Below are 19862 nucleotides of genomic sequence, written 5' to 3' on the forward strand. Positions count from 1 at the left end.
GTCATCCCCAAAGCCACTCCTTCTGCCTCCCTCCTTCCCCCCATCCCCAAGAGCTACACTGATCTTTGAGTCCCTCTCAGGCATCAGGCTATTTCTCACCTCCTCACCTTTACTCTATGTCAGGCACACTCTCCTCTCCCCTCCTCTTGCCTCCATAACCCACTCCCTTCAATCTGGCCAACTCCTATTCAGCCATCAGGTCTTAGCGCAGGCATTTCTTGTAAGAAAGCCCACCTAAGCCCTCCCAAGTTCCTCTGCCTACACTTTCACTTAGAACTTCTTTCCACTGAATAAATTTAAAAAGGCACAAGGAGACAAAAATAAAATATCTTTTATGACTATACCTCTGGAGTCTTGCTTATTCAACACGCTAGTGTGTAAAACTAATATTACTTGGTCACAAGATATGTTCTCTCCCTGCTTTGTACCCCATGATTCTTCAGCCTATATGCTCATTAGATCCCTGTGCTCCTGCCCTGGCCTCCTTGAAGGTGGGGATTGCGTCTTACTCATCTTCGTTCCCAGCAGGAATCAGTATGGTATCTTGATATGGTAGAAGTTAAAAAATACATACTCAAATTGAACATAGTTAAATGTAATATATTGAATTGACTCTAAATAAAGCTGGGCACTAAGCTTGCACCATCAAGGAGTCTCTATTCAGTCTTCCCAACTGGGTTTATACAAACTGGTTCAAGTTCACGGTAAATATGGAAACAATACACAATTTCCCGTGACAAATTCAAGAAAAACTCTAGGCCACATAGTGAAGTTGGTGCCTTTAAAACCAGACTTTTATAGAAATGAAATCTTGGAGGTCTATTGAATACCTATCAATAATGAACTGGTTGAGTAGTCTATGATCCATCTTTCCAGTGGACTACATTTGGGCATTAAAATAGTGATGTGAATCTGTTTGTTGATGTGAGCAGATGTTCATGACATAGCTTTAAGTAACAAGAGCAGACTATGTAACAGTGATTTTATTTACATTTTTTAAAGCGTGTGTGTGTGTGTGTATTGCGTGCGTGTATGCGTGCGCACATGCGCGTACGAGGGAAAAAAGAGAAGAGCCTAGGAGGACACACACCAAATGTTAACGTTGCTTCCCTCTGAGTGGTGAAATTAAGGATAATTTATCTTTTGCTCTAAATACTTTCCCTGAATGTTTGCAATGAGTAAAAACAGGAAAATATTAAACTTTCATTGGAGATACAATGGCCATGGATAGTATGCCATGGAGAGCATGCCAAGGTGTGTGTGAGGACACTCTGCTTTTCTGAGGGGTACACTAGGCTCTTTGATTGTAATGAGTCCCTGCATTATAGCTGAATTAATAACAGGTAAAATCTTTGCTATTGTCATATGCCGGCACTCTGCTAAGAATTTTACATACGTTAATTCTTTCATTTACATGACACAACAACCCTTCCCTGCTTTATTTTTTTTTATAGCACTTATCACTTTCTGATACTAAACAGTTTACTTATTTATCTTCTTTATTGTGTGTTGTTCCTCTCACTAGAATGTGAACTTCCTGTGGGTAGGGCTATTTGTTTTGCTCACTGCTGGATCCCTATTACCTATGGCAGTGCCTGGCAACTTAGTACTCAAATAAATGAATGAATAAATGAACAACCTTATGACATAATAACTAGTACTGTTCCTTCCTTACAATGAGGACTCTAAAGGAGGCTAAACAATTTGCCCAAAGTCACACACTGTGAAGGAGCAGAGCCATGTCTCTCTCAACACAGATCTACATGATGATCTGTGTTCTAACCCACTCTCATCAGTTACAACAAATCCTTCAATGAGTGTCCTCCTCCTCCCCCCACATGCAGTCAGTCCACAGGAGAGACAGTGAGATGTCACATAACAACTTTCAAGTGTGGTTTCCTTCTGACTATTAAATTGGTAAGATCTTGACATAATAGAAGATGTTCTATCATTTGCAATGGTCAGCTAACAGGCATGATATTTTTTCAGATCAAAAGCAGGAGGAACAGGGCCTAGAAATCTAATCAAGTATTCACCAAATGAAAAAAAAAAACACTAGAGCCTGGAAAATGCCCTTAAGGCATCTTCTTTTTTTTTTAAATTGTGAGTATAAGAATTTGGACTGAATAGATAAAACCCCCAAAGGACAAGGATTTTCTCAGGGAAAAATCCTCAGGGATGATGCAAGGAGAAAGTACTTGGAGCAGCAAACCCAAATATTTGGGCCCATGGCTGGTCATGGCAGTTTAATAATGCTGACCATTAAGATCTTGCACATAACTTGCCTTGCTTTCCACATAACCAAACAATCTTTTGACTTACACAGAGCTTCCCATGTAAAAATCTGTCAGTTCTCCTGAACATGTGGGATTTGAGAGGTGAAGAGCCACAGGTAGTATGTGCAGCCCAACACTGACCATGGTGGGTACCCGCAGGTCTTGGAGCTCAGGGGCCTAGAGAGAGAATCCTCTGACCAGAGATGTATGTTCTCCAGCCCCTTTGGCAATTTGATTTCTCACTATAGATTAAGCAATTGGCATCCTAAATTATCCATCAGTCTTCTGTGGGCTTGATTAATGTGGGTGAATCCCTGTGCACCTGACAACCTTTGGGAGCTCTGACCAATCCAGTTCCTAGATCTTCAGTGGGAAAACCAGCCCTGAATTGTAATGACAATTCTAACCTGGGAAAACCAGGCCCTTCCCCCATACACACACATGCCCACACACACATACACACACATATGAAATATGCACAACATACAGATGCACACACAAACACACTCACATACACACTTATATACACACCTGTGAGGCCCTGTTTGAGGCCCCGTTTGGCCAGGCAACTCCCTGAATGACGTCATTATCTCATTTTCCCTGTAACTGCAAATTCATGCAGTTGAAAAGACATAAAACATTTCCTTCAAATTTGCTTGTATTTCTCCATCTTTGGTGGTTGCCAACTTTTCACTGAGGGTAAACAGACTCAGTTCAATACAAAGTCAGCCCAGGTACAATAGCAGTTTTTCCCCACAGTTCTGCACGAGGCTGGTTCTAAAGGCAGCTAGTCATCAGGGCTGCTCCCCTAGAAGCAGGGAGTGAGCAGGGCCCCAGGGTTCCTGGACAGAGCTGAGAAGGGGACAGAGAACACCTTTTCTTCTCTCCCACCCACACCAGGCCCTTTCTTTGCAGGAGCTGAGAGCTGGCAAAGGCCAGCCCAGGGGACCTTTATGAAACATCCTGTTTAATGCTGAAAAACGCAATACCCAAACAAGTGAAAAGCCGGTTCTTTGAGACTGCCATTGTATTACTCCTCATACCTGTTACTTCTTGTTAACTCACCCAGAATACAACCTAAAGTCCTTACTTGGCCTTTAAGGGCATTATGAACTGGTCCCCAGCTACTGTCTGCAACCATGGCATTCTCTCCTCCTTGATTATTCCACTCCAGTCCCATGGCCTCCTCACTGGTCTTTTAACACACCCCCACGCTGCTGCCTCAGGACCTCTACACTTGCTGTTCTTTCTGTGGGGAATACTATTGCTCTGCAGATATCCACATGACCTGTTCCCTCACTTTATTTAGGTCTTTATTCAAATATCACCTTACTAGAGACGCTGTCCCATCATACCTACAATATATAGCAGTACCTGCCTCCTTTTACTCTTCATTCTCTTACCCTGATTTATTTTTCTTCCTAATTCTTATTCCCCACTGACATACTATGTATGTGTTTATTGTCTGTCTTCCTCCACTAGAATATAAGCTCCTTGCAAGCAGGCATTTTGTCTGATTTGATGACTGCCATTTTGCCAGGGTCTAGAATAGCACCCGACCCATAGTAAGTACTCAATAAATCTGTGTTGAATGAATGAAATGTGCTTCTCCTTCCCCATTTTCCTTTTTCCTATTTATTTTTCCTGAGGCCTCCAAAGTTACAAAGTCCTCAAATAACATGTTGACTCTGGAAGTGTATCATTCTCCCTGAAGTGCCTAACATGTAGTAAGGTCCTCCGTGGTGTCGGGCAGCCCAACACGAAGTCTGGGAGCTCGGGTTAGGTTGAGAAAGGATTTTCAATTATTAGCTAGTTGTACAGAAATCCATGAAAGGGAAGATACTAAGGGATTCTAAAACCATTCTAAGGAGTAATGGCCAAATTCACCTTTGGAAAAGAAGTGCTCTTTGGTTCAGGGAATTGCTTTTAATGCACCTTTTAGTTCTGCAAAGAAAGGCCTAAAGTCTGGGCAGGATAGAAGAGGCTGAGATAGGAGGGCACAATTTTGCTCTCAGTCTATTACAAATGTGTCTACATTGGTAAGAGAAGTGTTTTTATTTTTATGCTTTCTAGTTGCACTGGCTGATCTGAAAAAAAACAAAGTTTAAACAGAGCTAGAAACTTAAAGAATAAAGTAGAATGGAGAGGTTTGTCTGTTCAATATGTCTGGAAGACTGGGCTGAAGAAGGTATCAGAGGGGGCTCCTGGCAACATGAGATGCTTCACATTCAGTTTTATTTTGTCTCATAATCTATGAAGAAATTTCCCTTATTAACCCCAAGTCTTCAACAGAAGCTATGTTAACCGCTACCAACGTCAGCCTTGTGTTAGCACTGCCTTAAGGAATCAATGGAGACTATGTCAATGTTTTGGATGGTGAAGGTCAAATGGGACCATGGAAGCATGAAGAAGTAGTGGGGAGGTGGCTAGAGGTGGTGGAGGAGAATTTGGAGGACAGAGATGTCAACAAGGAGAATGTAATCATTTAGAGAAATTCTTGGAAATTTGACATAGGAATCAGAATTTCTTGCAATCAATATAATATCAGTATTTGGATAGTAAAAGAAAAGGGACTCGGAGAGAATGAGAGATTTAGGGACTTTGGGGTCCCTAAAGTGAATTCTGCATCACAGAATTCAGACTTGAATCTCAGTGGTTATCTACTTTTAAAAGTTTATTTAACCATAGAAACCTGTTCATCAAATAAACTATTATATAGAACCCAGCAGGTAAAACAGAATAAAACTGAGCCACTGTGATGGAAAGGGACAGAGGTTTGAATTTGTGCCCACTTGGCTTTCCCATTGGATCCCACGTTGGCCCTCAGGCCCCTCTGGGGAATCCCAGTACCCCAGGAACATAGTTTAAAAACCATGGACCTGGAACTCAAAGCAAGAATATACTCTTTAATATTCCAGATGGTTGATCTTTCAGCCTGACTCTGAGTGCTCATTACCTGCTAAGCAGCATGTCTCTGAGCCAGCTGTCATTGATGGGCTGTTCTCCCTTCTCTTGAACCAAATTCCTCAGCCCTGGGACTTCTACCCACTGGTCCTGGAAGTAAAAATCAAAATAAGCCTATTCCTTCCATATAACAGCCCTTCAAGTCTTTGAAGACCTCTTATTTCCTTCCTTAACTTGTCTTTGTTCCAAGTTAAACATTCTCAATCCTCCAACTATTGGCAAAGTATTCTCACAGTTCATATGCTATTTGGGCACCTGAAATTACTGATATTGATTACAGAAAACAAACAGCATAGATAGAGTTAAGATCAAAACAGGGGCACATAAAAGAGGGGTACAACCACACACACTATGAGGGTAGTAAAGGAAAATGAGAGATGTTGATCTGCTACTCTGAAAACTGTACAGAAATATGTCCTCCCCCCTACCCAACCCTGCCTGCCCCTGGCACTGTGAAGTGGGCTGGAAATCAGGTCGAACTTCATTCAGCTCAGGGCTGTGCCCTGGATCACTCCCTAGTAGTCACCAAATCAGAGATACGAGGGGACGGCTATCGACAGCGGAGGCACTCAGCTCTTACTATTATTATTTTGAAAACATCCCCCAGCAGCTGGGCTCCGGAACTCAGGCCAGTAAGTGCCTAGCATGGGTTCATTCCCACTAGTCTTAATTGACCACGTGTGTATCCACACAGTTATTGATCCTTGCCTAATGCCATGGACTCTATTAACTAAAAACAAGTGACATTCTGTAACCATGGATCCATCATTTGTTTCGGAGCAGGATGTTATCAGAATGTCAGCATCATTTAGTGGTAATTATTGGATTTATCTTAGGCACTGGCTTTGGTGGAGGCTGTAGGGGTCAGGGAGGTGAGCTGCAACACTTAGGGCCAGTTGCACAGCTAGAAAGTATGCGACCAGCTCAGTATGAGGGCACCCCACCAACCTCCCTGAAACAAAACTTCGGCTTCCTGCTACCGAGGGGCTTCACACACACCCTATTGGTGGCTTGAGGCTTGGAGACACATGCATGTTGTGCATACCAGCAGTGGGCAGACAAGGAAAACTGCACTTGACATAGGAGGGTCCCTTCAGTGCCGATCCTGCCTCTGTGTGGCTGGACCATATCCTTTGCCTATGATAAAGCTCTTCCATGAGTATAAACTGCTTCAGTCCTGTGAGTTCTTCCAGAGATGATTAATGGGTAGTTAACACAGCAAGGGTGAGAACGGACTTCAGATACAAGCCATTCTGCGGCTTGAAGGGTGCTTCTGATGGGAGAGTGTTAGTGCTTGGTGCTGAAAGCACACAGTTTTGTAAGTGGGTGTGATGAAGTACAATACTTAGTTCTGTTGGATGTTAGGGAAGCACGTCCAGAAAAACAACGGGCACATGCTCTGGTTTGCTCCAACAGAAAAATATTTCTAACTTTGACAAAGAATGTATCCAGCCAGAGTTGCCAGGTATGTATGCAAACAGATAGAGAAGGACCACAGTGTTCATTCTCATTTTTTTTCTTTTTCCCACCCGCTCCTTTATTTTGGCCCTGTACCTGTTAGGGGCTACACTGTGGTTTCATGTATGTGGTTTCATGTATGTGGTTTCATGTATGTGGTTTCATGTATGTGGTTTCATGTATGTGGTTTTATGTCTTTTTTCCACAAATAGAATATTATACATGCTTCTGAATCCTAAATAAGGTCATTGGTAATGAAGAAAGAATCAAGGTATCCCATGTCTGCCAGGACTATGACAGCACTGACAACAAAACGGAGGCTTGGGAAGGAAGTAAATTCAGGAGGGAAGAGAATGTGTATATATGAATGGATGTATGTGTACATACATGTATATTCATATGTGTATGTGTGGTATGTGTGTGAGAGAGTATGTATACACACACGTAATTTTCACACACCACGTATATGTAAAAAAAATGATCTGTGATTAAAAATGAAACAATATATAGTCATTTTATTCTCTTAGCTCAGGATCTGAGCTATATCTAAATCCGGGCTCTGCCACCTGCCGGCTGTGACTATGTACAAGTCAGTTAACTGCTCTGAGACTGGTTTCCTCATCTATAAAATGGCAATTTTTATTGTGCAAGGTTCTGACGGGGTTTAAAAGAGATAATGCATGGGCTATACATGTTATTAACCATCAACAGATTTCCAGAAGAGAAATTTTGACCAAAATTTGCTAACTTCCTTTCTTTTCTCTGAGGATCTGTGTTGTGAGAAGAGGAAGGGCAAGAAGGGAATGGAACTCAGAGAAGGACGAAGGAGGAGGAGGACATGAGGAAATGACATTAACTTCACTCTGCTTGTCTGCACTGGAATAATCCCCTAGGAAGCAACCAGGAACTCGCCTATCAGTCAACAGACAAAGGCGGCTAAAACGTGATCTCTTGACCCCACTGTCCTCCCTGCCACCATCCACTTGCTATGGAGTCAGAGACAGGAGGCCACTTACTGGGGATGCGGTGGAGGGCTGGCCACAGAGGGTCTCCAGCATCCCCTGTCAGGATGTTTTATAAGCTAAAAGTGCTGTGCCATTTCACATGCTTCTTTAATCTCATGTTTACAATTATCCTGAGAAAAAGACATCACTAAAGCATCTGAGTTGCGTAACGTGCTGACCTATAAGGGCTGAATCACGATTTGAACCTAGTTCTTCCCATTACTACATGGCTTCCTCCTCGATAACCAGAGCTGCTTCCGACTTGATGGTGGGCGCTGCTGGTGTCCTGTCCCATTCGCCCCAGCTCACCTGAGTGCACCAGCAGCTGTATTAGAGGGTTGTCAGCCCACTGTCAACTGTGTCAGGCACCTATGTTTCTTGTGCCCTTTGAGGGTTTTCTTGTGACCACAGGAGCTTGCAAGGAACACAACCTGGAAAGGCAGGGAAAGGGAATTTAATGTCTCCTAGGGTCCCCTGGGGCAATGCTCAACCAACTGGGGTTGGAGAGGAGCACTTACATTTCAGACTCTGGCATGTTCTGAGTGGTGTCTGGGGGTTCCCCCAGCATGAGCGAGCCCCAGGTGTTCACAGTGTAATAACCCACCCATAAAACATGTCCTTCATCCGCTCTCGCCCCTTCCTGTCTCACTTTCCCCACTTCCTCACACGTGCTTTCTTGGACACCTCTTGTGTAAAGAACCCACGCTAAATCTTTACCTCGAGATCTACTTTTGGAGGAACGCCAACTGAGTCAAATTCTAAATTCCATGTGGTTGCTGCCACTGTTGTTATTGTTTTGAATTACACTACATTCCCACCAAGAAAAGTAATAATGCCATGGGTTGCTGATCAGTCAGAACCTCATTAACACTTTTAAGGCTTGAAAAAACTGAAGACAGTGTTTCCCATAAAGCAACAAGTTATTCCTCCTGTTTCACTAAGTACCCTTCTTCCCAGCAGCTGCTCCAATTTCAAAGCAGGATGATGAAGGCTTTGAAGGCGCTCTGTTAATGCAGTTACAGATCCAGTTTGGGTACGCTAGCTATTAAACAATGGATTTCAGGATATATGCCAAAAGTAGGACACTGTCTCTCGACGTAAGAAAACAACTGAATTGGTAATGTTAAAAAAAAATCTGTAAGTATGATCAAAGTATTTATATTATGGAGAACAAGAGCAATCATCTCAACATGGCATTCTAGATTTATCAACTCTGCACACATATTTTAGGAAGATTTTGAGAGATTTCAATACAATATCTAAAAATGACCCACCATTTTATTTTTAGCAAAAAGAGATTCTCAGTTTCTGGTAGTTGTCTGTAACTATAGGCTGAAAATGTTTCGATTTTAAAACGTACATGTGTAAAATTCTCACATGAAAATGAGCGGTAGCACAACCCACTGCAGCGTGATGGCTCTTTATTCGCAGTTTGTCCCGTCCAGAGATGCCAGACTCACAAGTCACATGCAGTAAGTTCACATAACATGTTTTGTTTTATAGACTCTAACCATTTATTTAACAAAATGGAAATTTCTAATATCTAGCACTTTTCTACATTTAAAATTTCAGGGAAAAGAGACTCGTGTTCTACAGTATATAATGATTACAAAAGAGTTCGTTATCAGCTTTGAATGGTTAAAACACTTTCTCTGCTGATTGGGACTCCGCATCCTTTAGTGAGGTGAGGTGACATTTTTCTTGTGGAAAAGGCCAGCGTTTCTTGTCGGAGAAGATGTATCACCAGCAGAGCCTTCCCTTCACTCAGACCTGTCTATCTGAGGATTTCTTCTACCAGGGAAACAGGTGGGAGTCCATTTCACTATTTTGATTCCCAAGTCAGGTATAAATCCTTTTAACTTAGGGAAAAACTCAAACGTATATAAACCAAAAGGCGGAGGTTGCTTTTTCCATCCTCTTTACTCACGTGACGCTCTGGAAAGTCACAGTTTTCTTGGTGGTTTTGCTCGCGTGCCGACCACGGTGCATGGAGCTATTACTAGCGCTAATGTGCAGAAGACGTTTTGAATGATGTCTAGCACCCACAGGAAAGAACCACGGAGCCCCCACATTTGAATTTTGTTCTTGCAAACTCTAAAAGCCAACGATCACTTGTGCCTTGCAGAATCTGGGGGCTCTATTCCCAGGTGCAAAGTGCATTTTCCGGGTTTCTCCAGAGCAAAGGCAGGGTGGACGCCCTCATTAAACCTGTGCCTGATGATGAAGAGCAACTGTCCAGTCTCAGAGTTTATAAACAGGAGCCTTTGGGTGGTGTAGTCCAGTAGGATGCCCACTCTGGCGGGACGCTCCGTCACGTGGACATCGCTCACAATGCCACTGTAGAAAAATGTGTATCTGAAATGGAATGGAATGGGAATTGAAAACTTTGGAAATCTTGAAGGACCATGATAAAGAAAATCACTTGGAGAAAACCGATTTTGCAGTTGTTCACCTCAATTCACAATGAGTTGCAATAACATTGTCCCAAATACTTTAACCAGATCCCTCCTAGATGCTAAAATGCATAGCTCTTCCCAACAGACGCGTATTTTTAATAATTTTGCTCCTTCTACATTAGGAGGCAGTCCCAGAATAACCAACATATGCCTCCCTTGTGATTTTTCTCAACATTTTAATTCTTTCCCAGCTGCCCACGTGTTTTAACTACTGCATTCATGGTATGTCATTCTTTTGAATAAAACTCCTTTGAGGCTGCTATGTACTTTAAAAAGTACCGCGGGCTTGCCTTCCATAAAGTGTATTAATTTTACCATTTAAAAATTTTGTAAGTAACTTACATAAGGACCTTTATGAAGTTTAAGAAATATTTCATTATTTTTGCCCAACTTCATCTTTTGTACACTCCCACTGCCCCAAATCAACTTTCCTTTTCATCTTCTCAGTGTTTTCTGCACCCTTACAGCCAAGGGGGGGTTGCCTTTGATTTCTTTCTTCAATTCAAACAAATTCAGTTCAACATGTAGTCATTGGGCACATCTGTGTGTCCTGTACTTTGCTAGACCTCTGCACCTCTGGGGGATATGCAGACCATAGCATACTGTCCTTGCCCCCAGGGAACCCATACTCTATGGAGCAGGAACAAAAATTGTTGATGACTTAAACATGGACTGGGGCTGAGACTCCAGCGTAGAGCACAGATTGGTAAAGTGTTTCTTACACATTTAATGGACCTGGTTTAGTTGTGAAAGGAAAGGTTCTAGGCCAGGCTGGCAAGGAGAAATTGCTGAACAGAAGAAGTTAAATTGCTCTATGCAAAAAAGTAACACAAGGTGGGAGTTTTCTCCTGGTAATCTTAGAAACAGAGGGTGGAGCCCTGAAAGCAGGAGAAGAGAATAAATGAGAGATGGAAGAGAAGAAAAGAGATGAGGGACAGATCTGTGGATATGATAGGTCTGAGGGTGGGAGTGACACTGGGCAGACTGGGGCCGGAGAAACTGGGTGACTCTGGTGTGGCTGAGAAGGACAAGGACCTTGAAGACCTGTGACATCTCTCTTAAAGGCCCAGAAGCTTGAGTGCAGGAATATTTAGGAAATGGCAAGTTAGCAATTTCCTCGCTGAATGAAGCTCATGTGAAAGGGCAGAGGTTCACGGGGATGGAAGGTAAGCGAGACTTCCACAATGATAAAGGACCTCTTCAGTGCCTTGCTAATGTGAAATATGGCAGAACATTATGAAGTTTTAGAACCTGTAAAGCACACAGAGGCTGCAGGTGGCAATGATGGAGAACAGCAGTGGGCTGTTGCTGGGCTGCCCAACTTCATCCTTGGAGAACAGATGGAGAACAGGCTGGGGCTCTTACAAAAGGGGCTTGGGGAGCAGATGGGCTCACATTCAGCCAAAGAAGAATGGTCAGGACTGGATGGGGAAAAAAGGGAGAAGGCGATCCAAGCCGTCGGGGCAGCAGAAGCAGTGATGAGGTGGCAGAGTAAACCTGTATGTCATGGAGAACATCACCATCTGATTGACGGGTTAGGAGGGGACATGTGAATGACTTTGAGGATATTACCTGGGTAGGTAAGTCAGAGGCCAGGCTCTAGACCTGCCCTGTCCAATATAGTAGCCACCAGGCACATGTGGCCACTTAAATTAAAATTAAGTAAAATTCAAAATTCAGTTCGTCAGTCCTATTAACCACATTTCAAGTGCTCAAGAGCCACATATGACACCATTTTTCTATTTTTGCAGAATGTGTGATTGCGCAGCACTGGTCTAGAGGGTTCTGAATGCCCATATAAGCCATTTCCCTACCCTGCTTGGAAGGTCCCCGGTTCCCACAGGCCCAGCCCCGGTCAGTCCCTGAGCTAATCGCTACCATGGAGGTCAAGGAGGGAAAGACATTCCTTGAAGCCTTGGACCCACCAGTTCTACAGGGCCTGGAATTCGCCCTGTCTTGTTTCTGCCTCCATTTTCTACTGAGCACATCACTTCCTTCTCCAACCTGCACTCTGGCCTGAAACCAAGCCTATCTATCTGCTGCGGCCTGACTCCCTCCCTATCCTTTGCACTGCTGGTCCCTGTTCAAACAAAGGTCATCCAGAAGCCTGATTCTTGACATCTGCGTGACCCTGGAGCTACCTGTGCGAGGTTTCCCACCTGGGTGGACCGCCGCTGTGAATCTCACTGATGGCCCAGAATGAGCCCAGACTCCTCTCCACCCTGGTGGCTACTCGCCTCAGGACTCCTCATACTCCAGCCTGGTCACATTCTTCCTGGCTCCCCTCTTCACTGTGGTCCCACCTGAGTGTCGACACCACTGTAGATGGTTGTAGATTTTTGAGCAGAAAAGGAAGGGATGTGATGCAAATGATGTTTGAGAAATATTTGCCAGTTGTGACACATAGAATGGCTTGGAGTGGGTGGAGACTGGAAGAAGAGCACAGGCATGTTGGCTGTGGATGAAACTAGTAAAGGAAACAAAGCCTTGAACTAGAGAAGTAAGTTAGGAACAGACAGGATGAAATACCGTTGATTCTTTCTCCTTAGACTCTCTTCATTTCTCCTATCCAGTTGTGACATCTTAAAGCCTGATGCAAGTAGAATCAAGAGTAATACCGCTTGGTTTAAATCATGAAGCGAGAAAAATGGAAAAACACAGGAGGGTCTGCTATAGCAGTACTCTCAGTAACCTGAAGGCCAGGGTGCTCTAATTTGGAACACGAAATGAGGCATTTAAGACCTGATCTCTCTGTGCGGTGACCACACACGGCACACTCCTCCTCCCAGAATCTACAGAACCTACCCTGGGCCCACAAGAGCCAAAGACCAAAGTTGTTGAACCTGCTGAATGAAATGAACAGTTCTGTTTTCTAGAGTCTAGAACTTTGTATTGGACTCTCTTCTTTGGTTTGGGTTCTTAAGGGTTCAAGTGTCTAAGGAAATTTTCATGAAATCAATACCTAGTTCCAGCTCTAAGTCTACCGATTATAAACTCTGGGTTTGAATGATTTTTCAGCTCTAGGAGGAGGCTGAATATCAATTAATCATCATGGCTCTGCCTTGATGGAATGTGACTTTAAATAGCTCTTGGAGATTGTGTCCTTATGAACCATGTCAGAGAATCAAACTCTGTCAAGTAGGATGCAGGGAGAGATGTGCAGCCAGAAATATGCAAAATCCCAATCTGTGGGCCTTTTTCTGGGAACTTGCGAGCACTGCTTCCTTTTTTAAGCATTACATTTGAATAATTCCTCACATTTGATTCTTTACGATTTCAAAGTTCTTCCTTGTACCTGACTTCATGTGATGCTCACAACCCCAAAATGTAGCAGACCAGGCCTCACTGTCCCCTGACAAGACAGATGAGGCACATCAGATATGCTCATTAGATTAACCAACTTCTGGTGAGTAGTCAATAGGAGGCTCGTAGAGAATGGAGCCAGGACTAAAATCAGGTTCCTGGCTCCAGTCTCATGCTCTTTTATTAGACTATCTTGTGCGCATATTCAGTTCATAACATGCTCGCCTTATCTAACACAGGTTAACAGCTTTTTCACATCAAGCAATTAAACAATACTAATGAGACAGGCTGGGACCTGGGACCCTTTACTGCAGCACTTGCACCTGGACAAATGTCTTCTTGAGCAACAAAATACAAAGAAACTATAAAGGACTAAAAATAACTGCATGCATGTCCAGTTGGGGCAAATTATGAACAACAAGATACAAAAAGGCCAAAACCCAACTGCCACTTCTGAGGTGCTGGGAGCAAAAGCAGGGTACTGCTCATGATCCGTGCCCATGGCACCGCCAAGGGGGTGGGCGGACCACCTAAGTCACCCCTCCCGCCTGACCCAGCAATGCTCCCCTACCCTCAGCCTATATAACGGACCAGCTCACTCCCCCTCAGGGAGGGTACCTATTACTTGTTTTCGCTCTCTCCTGCTGCAGCACGAGTCCCAATAAAGCCTTGCTTGCATTCCTCGTCTGGTCTCTTATCAACTTCTATTGATTAAAGAGTCCAAGAACCCAGGTCGGTAACACTAATAATATAGACCAGAGGTTAGTCAACTTTGTCTGTAAAGGGCCAGATAGTAAATATCTTAGGCTTTGGGGCCATTCAATCTCTATTACAACTAGTCAACTCTGCCATTGTAGCACAAAGGCAGCCATAGGCAATATGTAAACAAATGAGCTTGACCGTGTTCCAATAAAACTGCATTTACAAAAAAGGCAGCGGGTCATATTTGGCCTGTTGGGCTATAGTTTGCCAACCCTTAATATAGACCAACGGCAGTGGGGTAGGGGGGTGGTACTGGGGACCTACTTCTTCCTCAGTCCTGTTGACTCCTCTGTGGAGGGAGCCCTTTCGGCCTTACCCTTGTGGTCTCTCCCCACCCTGGGGTGAGCTCTGAAGGAAAAACTGGCCATGCATGTGTTTCCCTAACTCTTCCTGACGAGTTTCCTGAGGAGATGCGCATCCTTCTCCAGGAACCTACTCTGCCCCGCAGGATGGGAAGGTGGCCTGGCCAAGGCTCTGCGTGGGTACAAGTCTGTCTGTTGATAGGGTGCAATATAAGAAACATTCTTGCTTTCACATATGAACCACATTCTCTAAAACCGGCTTCCTCAGTAATCAGAGTAGTAGTTGAATCTCCAAATAGTTGAGTCTTTTGTTTTCTTTCTCAGCTGACTCAGAACTTGGGCAGGGAAGTGAGAGGTAGGTTATTTATTAGGTCCCTCAGAGCCCTCTGCCTAGACATCAACTCATGACACTTTGATTAAGGGGGGAGGGGCAGGCTCCAGCTTACCTCTGCGGCTCAGAGCAGTGCATGTACCACGCAGTCTCTCCTCGTCCCAGGGCACCGGCCTGCACCGCCGAGCTGGAGCAGACACCCAGTCGGTAGGCTGGGCAGTCTGTGACAGTGGTTTCCCAGTAGTGCTGGCCACAGGCAGGCAGCTCCTCACCCAGCACTGATGGGATTCTGCAGGCAAAGTTGATCAGGAATTGCCAGGCTTTATCTCATAAACACCAACATTCATAAATGTATACACAGTTTAAGCAGGATTCTATCCTTGGAAACTGCTGGAATTTGACTAAAGACATTCATTGTTCATTGTGCCCCCGACCTTGACCTGATGGCCACAGAATTCCCCAAACCGTCAACATGCATTTAACGCATTTCTACTGCCACACTCAACACACATGTATTACACATAGCATCTCTTGGAGGGACTGGGAACCAGGAAATAATTAGAATAATGGCAGGATAAAAAGAAATGGCACAATCTCTGCTTTCAAAGAGAGTGAGGAAGTATAAGGGAGGCAGGTGGAGAATTCCAAGAGAGCATGACTTGTAAAGTTTTCTTCCAAAACTTGCACATACACAAAAAGGAGTCTCTAAAACCTTCTCTCAGAATGAGTTCCAGTGTCTGCTGACTTTCCTGGGCACAGAGACCGAAAAAGGTGCTGCTCCTGAACAGCAAGTGGTCTGGGGAGGCCAGAGCAGAGCGGAGTTACACCTGGATGAACCAGGTGTAATGCTTGCGCTCCGCAGAGGCTTGTGGTCAACAGTCTTTGGGACTCTGGCCTCTTTAGATGGTAGCAGGTACACCTGAGAGGTTGTCGAAAGGTCTCTTTTTGTCTCACCTCAGCTATTTTTGTAACAGACATGGTGAAGTGAACCAAAGCGCTTTCCACTGCGGATGGGTGACCTTGTTTGCATGAATTACTCAATTTTGCTTTGAAATGGCTGAGACAGCAAGGAAGCATTTTTAATTTAAGCAGCGTTAATATTCAGTCAGCACCCTCTCCCTCTCTCCTTTAACAGATGAGAAAGTGATTAATGCAAAGGAATGTACTTCATTTTCTCGTGTCTTTACCCAACAACCTCATTTCAGAGAGGGGGCTACTGATGGGTCCTTGCTCTCTGGAGCAAAGCCCAGCTGCCTGATATTTATGAGCTAATTTTCAGATTAATAATAAATAAATAAAATTCTATCAAATACATTACAGTTATTATCATCAGTTATTATCTATGAACTCTTACCAACCTCCAATCTATTTCTTTTCTCTTTGCTTCTTCTGAGAAATCCAAAAGAGACAGAAAAGCCCAATCTATTTCTTAAATCTTTTTTTCCCCTGAATTCACTCATTTGTACACGTTTAGCATCTCCAGTGTTCTGGGCCCCAGGCTAGATTCTGGAGATTAAAGATGCGGAAGACGAGGCTGTTGCTTGAGGACTAGTCAAAATGGAGCATCTGACAAACGACTCCACCGGAGCTCAGACCTTTCTGCGGATAAGATCAAAGGGTGCCAGGGCCCAGAAAAGGCTTGGTCATTTCCAGGAGCTGGTAACACCTGAGCTGAGCTACTGACAGATGAATAGCAGCCTGAGAGGAAAACAGCACAAGTCGCCGTTGGTGGGCTCAGGGCTATGCTGTGAGAGCACCCCGGGCGCATCAGTGCCAACAGCAGCGTGTTTCACGTGGGTTACAGTTTTCAAAAGCCTTTCACGTGCTTTCTCCCATTTGACCATTTTGACCCTCAAAATAAGCACGAGAGAGTGCAGGCAAATTGCAGAGCAATCTCCCCACCGTGCCCTCAGTTTTCGGATTTCTTTACTTTGCTGCTTCCTTTTGTGGGAGCTTCTGGGGGATGGTGGGGGGTGGGGGGGTGGGCAAGATCCTGAAAGTCCTGCATGTGGCCAGAACCAGAAACTCAACAAAATGTCATTCTCCTCTATTCCTTTTCAAGTGGATAGATTCAAAATCTGGTTTGCTGTTGAAATAATAGAAGAATTAACCCAGGCTCTTTTTTCATTGAACCAGAGATAATACCTTAAAACAGCCTATGTGTTAAACAAAACCATCTGTGCTTATATTTCCAATAAAGATATTGACACTTGCTACAAGTCTGAATGATCTCTGTCACTTTCCCCCTAGTAACGAACCATAACTGAACTGTATGTGTGTGTACCAATTTACACTCGATATCACACATGCCAGGCATGTGCACTAAACCAAGAATGTGCTCAGGTGAGGCCACACCGAGGTGACACCCTCAGAAGACTCTCCTGCTGAGGCATCTCGTGCTTTCTTCTCCTACTTACTCTGTCAGCCGCCTCCTCTCAGCGAAGCTGATCACCGTCCCATCTGAGGAAATCTGCAGAGCGGGGTGAGCCGTTTCCCTCAGCAGGAGAAATCTCGTTCCTATTGTAGTGAGAAAATAGGATTATAACATGACTGCAATGTCGAGCGCTATCCCTGGGCCAAGCCCCGCATTTCAGATCGTAGTCTCCCTTGCTTCTAACATCAAAATCCTCTGCTCAGTGTTTTCAGATCCACAGCAAAATTTCATCCGTGATAAGGACTAGTGAACGCCAGTGGCTGGTCACCTCACCTGGTGTGCTTCTCCCGTACTAGCGCTCACTCTATTATGCAAAGTATGCTCCCTGCACCAGCAGCACCTACCTACCTCACCTGGAAACTAGTTAGAAATGCAGAATCTCGGGCCTGCCCCGGACCTCCTGAACCACAATCGGTATTTTAACAAGCTCCTTGGGAGATTCACACGCACATTGAAGTTTGAAGATGCACTGGTCTAACCTCCAGGAGTGGTTCTAACAGTGGACGGTACAGGCACCATTTGGGACTGCAGGGAACACACTTCTGGACAGACAGCCCTCATGCCCTCGCTTTATAAATATCAGGCTGGCCCTAACCACATCACACCCAAGGTGCGTGCACAAGTTTTTGCTGGTTAAGCAAATCACGTAATGTGTCACCCTCAATCTTGCCATCTTTGGGTCTAGCGTAAGATAATAAAATGATCATTTTTCCACTCCTCATTTCTTTTCACAATAATTGAGAACAGCCTTGCATTTTTTTTGTTGGCACAATCAAGGGTATTTTCCCCAAAATGCCCTTGAACAGTTTCATCACTTTCTTGAGTTGCTCACTCATTCATTCATTCAACAAACATGAATGGGCACAAACCATGTGCTAGGCATGGAAAATAAACAGAAGAATAAGACTAGAAGCTTGTTCACAGAGTTCACAGTGTAATAAAATAAGAATATCCTCATCCTACTCTTCCCCCAACATACACACACTATCAAAACATACCCACAAACTATAGCACATTGTGAACCAAACAAGAATCATCTGAGGAGATTTAAAACACTTGTCAGAGCCCATATCCAGGTAACTTAGACCAGGATCTCCAGGAGTGGGATCCCCACATCAGTATTTTCTTAAGCACCTGGACTGATTGCTAATGGGTGGCCAAGGTTGAGAATGTCTTAAACCAGAAAAACAAAAGAAACACCTTGACCTTTGGCCAATCTTGGGTCCTCATGCCAAAAACCTAGCCCTGCCAGCAGGTTGGGGGCGTGAAGAAGTGGCCCTCTAGGATATCTTCTCTGGGTGGTAGAAGGGAAGGAATGGGAATGCTTGGAAATAGTTCTCTGTGTGCAAAGGAGAAGGTACCTCTGGTGGAAATGAGGGCAGCTTCACTCTGTTCACTTGTCCCAAATGCACTGATGGCTTTCACGTAGAAAAAGTAATTGTCATTGGGTTGGAGGTTAACTTTCATTTGGAGTCCTTTAATTCCAGAGAAAGATCTAAATATGAAGGGAAAATAATAATTTTAAATATAACCCTATATGCTAAACAACTCATCATATTTCAATCCTGTAGTGAATGAACATCTTTTATTAACAACAAATCACTTATTTTTCCCTTTTTATGACCACCGAGTTAGCAAGCCAGATTTTATAAAATGGCCATTGTCCACTAAGTTTACTTTATCAAATCATTTCTACCTTGGTCAACTTTTGTCCAATATTGTGCCTTCCAGAATGCTCTTTGCAATAGAGCCAACCAAACTTTTTTTTTTTAATTCAGGAAATAGACTAATTTTGTGGTTAATGAGTCCCCAAGCATATATTGTTTTCTTTATCAAATTTTGGCTGAGAGGGCACTTGTGGATTAAGATGATATTAAACCAATCTATAATGCAAAAGACACCACCTCATTGACAGATCCTGAATAGTGGAAAACTTAAGGTGAGTGTTGATTTTGTACATGGTCATCATGCCAAAGCCAGCCAAGTTATAGAAACTGAAGATCTCTAAAGAAGACAATATCCTTTAGAGCAAACTTAATCCTGGAGAGAAAAGAGAATTCTAATTGCCAAATAAAATCCCCAAAGCTGCTGTTCCTAAACCTCCCATTTACATTATAAGAAAAGTGCTGGTCGTGGTATCTAAATGGCAGCAGGCTTGGCAAGAACACTGTAACAGCCCAACCATTTAAGCACAAATGGACTTGTTGGATTTGAAGATTGGAGCTCTGAACTTGCCAATGAGCTGGAATAAGTTTTGTGCCTCTTTTCCATTCTCTTGTATCTGCTTGATATCATGTCCTAGAGCATTTATACAAATAAAGTATACAAGTGCTCTTTCTTTTAGCCTCCATTTGGAGAGGCTTTGGAGAGACTTACAAGTTAGGCTCCTTGCTAATAAAAGAAGTCCTAATCTGAGTACTAAAGAATCAGAATCCTGTTCCTGTTAGATGTGCATTGGATACTAGTCATTGAAAACAATAGTACAATAGCTTTCAAGTTCATTCTCAGAGGGAGATGCGGGGTTTTTTTTATCTGTTTGTTTGCTTTGTTTGTTTTTTATTTTCTTTGTGTT

The 19862-nt window shown here is 43.7% G+C and overlaps 1 protein-coding gene and 1 long non-coding RNA gene across 4 annotated transcripts in view; both read right to left on the reverse strand.

Annotated features, from left to right (window-relative positions):
• Positions 1-5222, reverse strand: part of LOC309659019 — a 53373-nt gene extending 48151 nt beyond the window's left edge. The window contains exon 1 of the long non-coding RNA XR_014262505.1: positions 2808-5222. This is a non-coding gene — a long non-coding RNA (uncharacterized lncRNA). The remainder of the gene's footprint in view (positions 1-2807) is intronic.
• A 3884-nt stretch (positions 5223-9106) lies between these two features.
• Positions 9107-19862, reverse strand: part of CMYA5 (cardiomyopathy associated 5) — a 121091-nt gene continuing 110335 nt past the window's right edge. For 2 of the 3 annotated variants that reach the window (XM_082457976.1, XM_082457977.1), the window contains exons 10-13: positions 18652-18785; positions 17274-17373; positions 14972-15145; positions 9107-10057 (exon numbers count right to left, since the gene is read on the reverse strand). In XM_082457976.1, coding sequence (XP_082314102.1) covers positions 9811-10057; positions 14972-15145; positions 17274-17373; positions 18652-18785 — 655 coding nt within the window. In that variant the 3' untranslated portion in view covers positions 9107-9810. The remainder of the gene's footprint in view (positions 10058-14971; positions 15146-17273; positions 17374-18651; positions 18786-19862) is intronic. The other variant, XM_082457978.1, reaches the window with a different exon arrangement.

The sequence above is a fragment of the Balaenoptera physalus genome (assembly GCF_965194825.1).
Source record: "Balaenoptera physalus genome assembly, chromosome: 3".
Classification (NCBI taxonomy): Eukaryota; Metazoa; Chordata; class Mammalia; order Artiodactyla; family Balaenopteridae; genus Balaenoptera; species Balaenoptera physalus.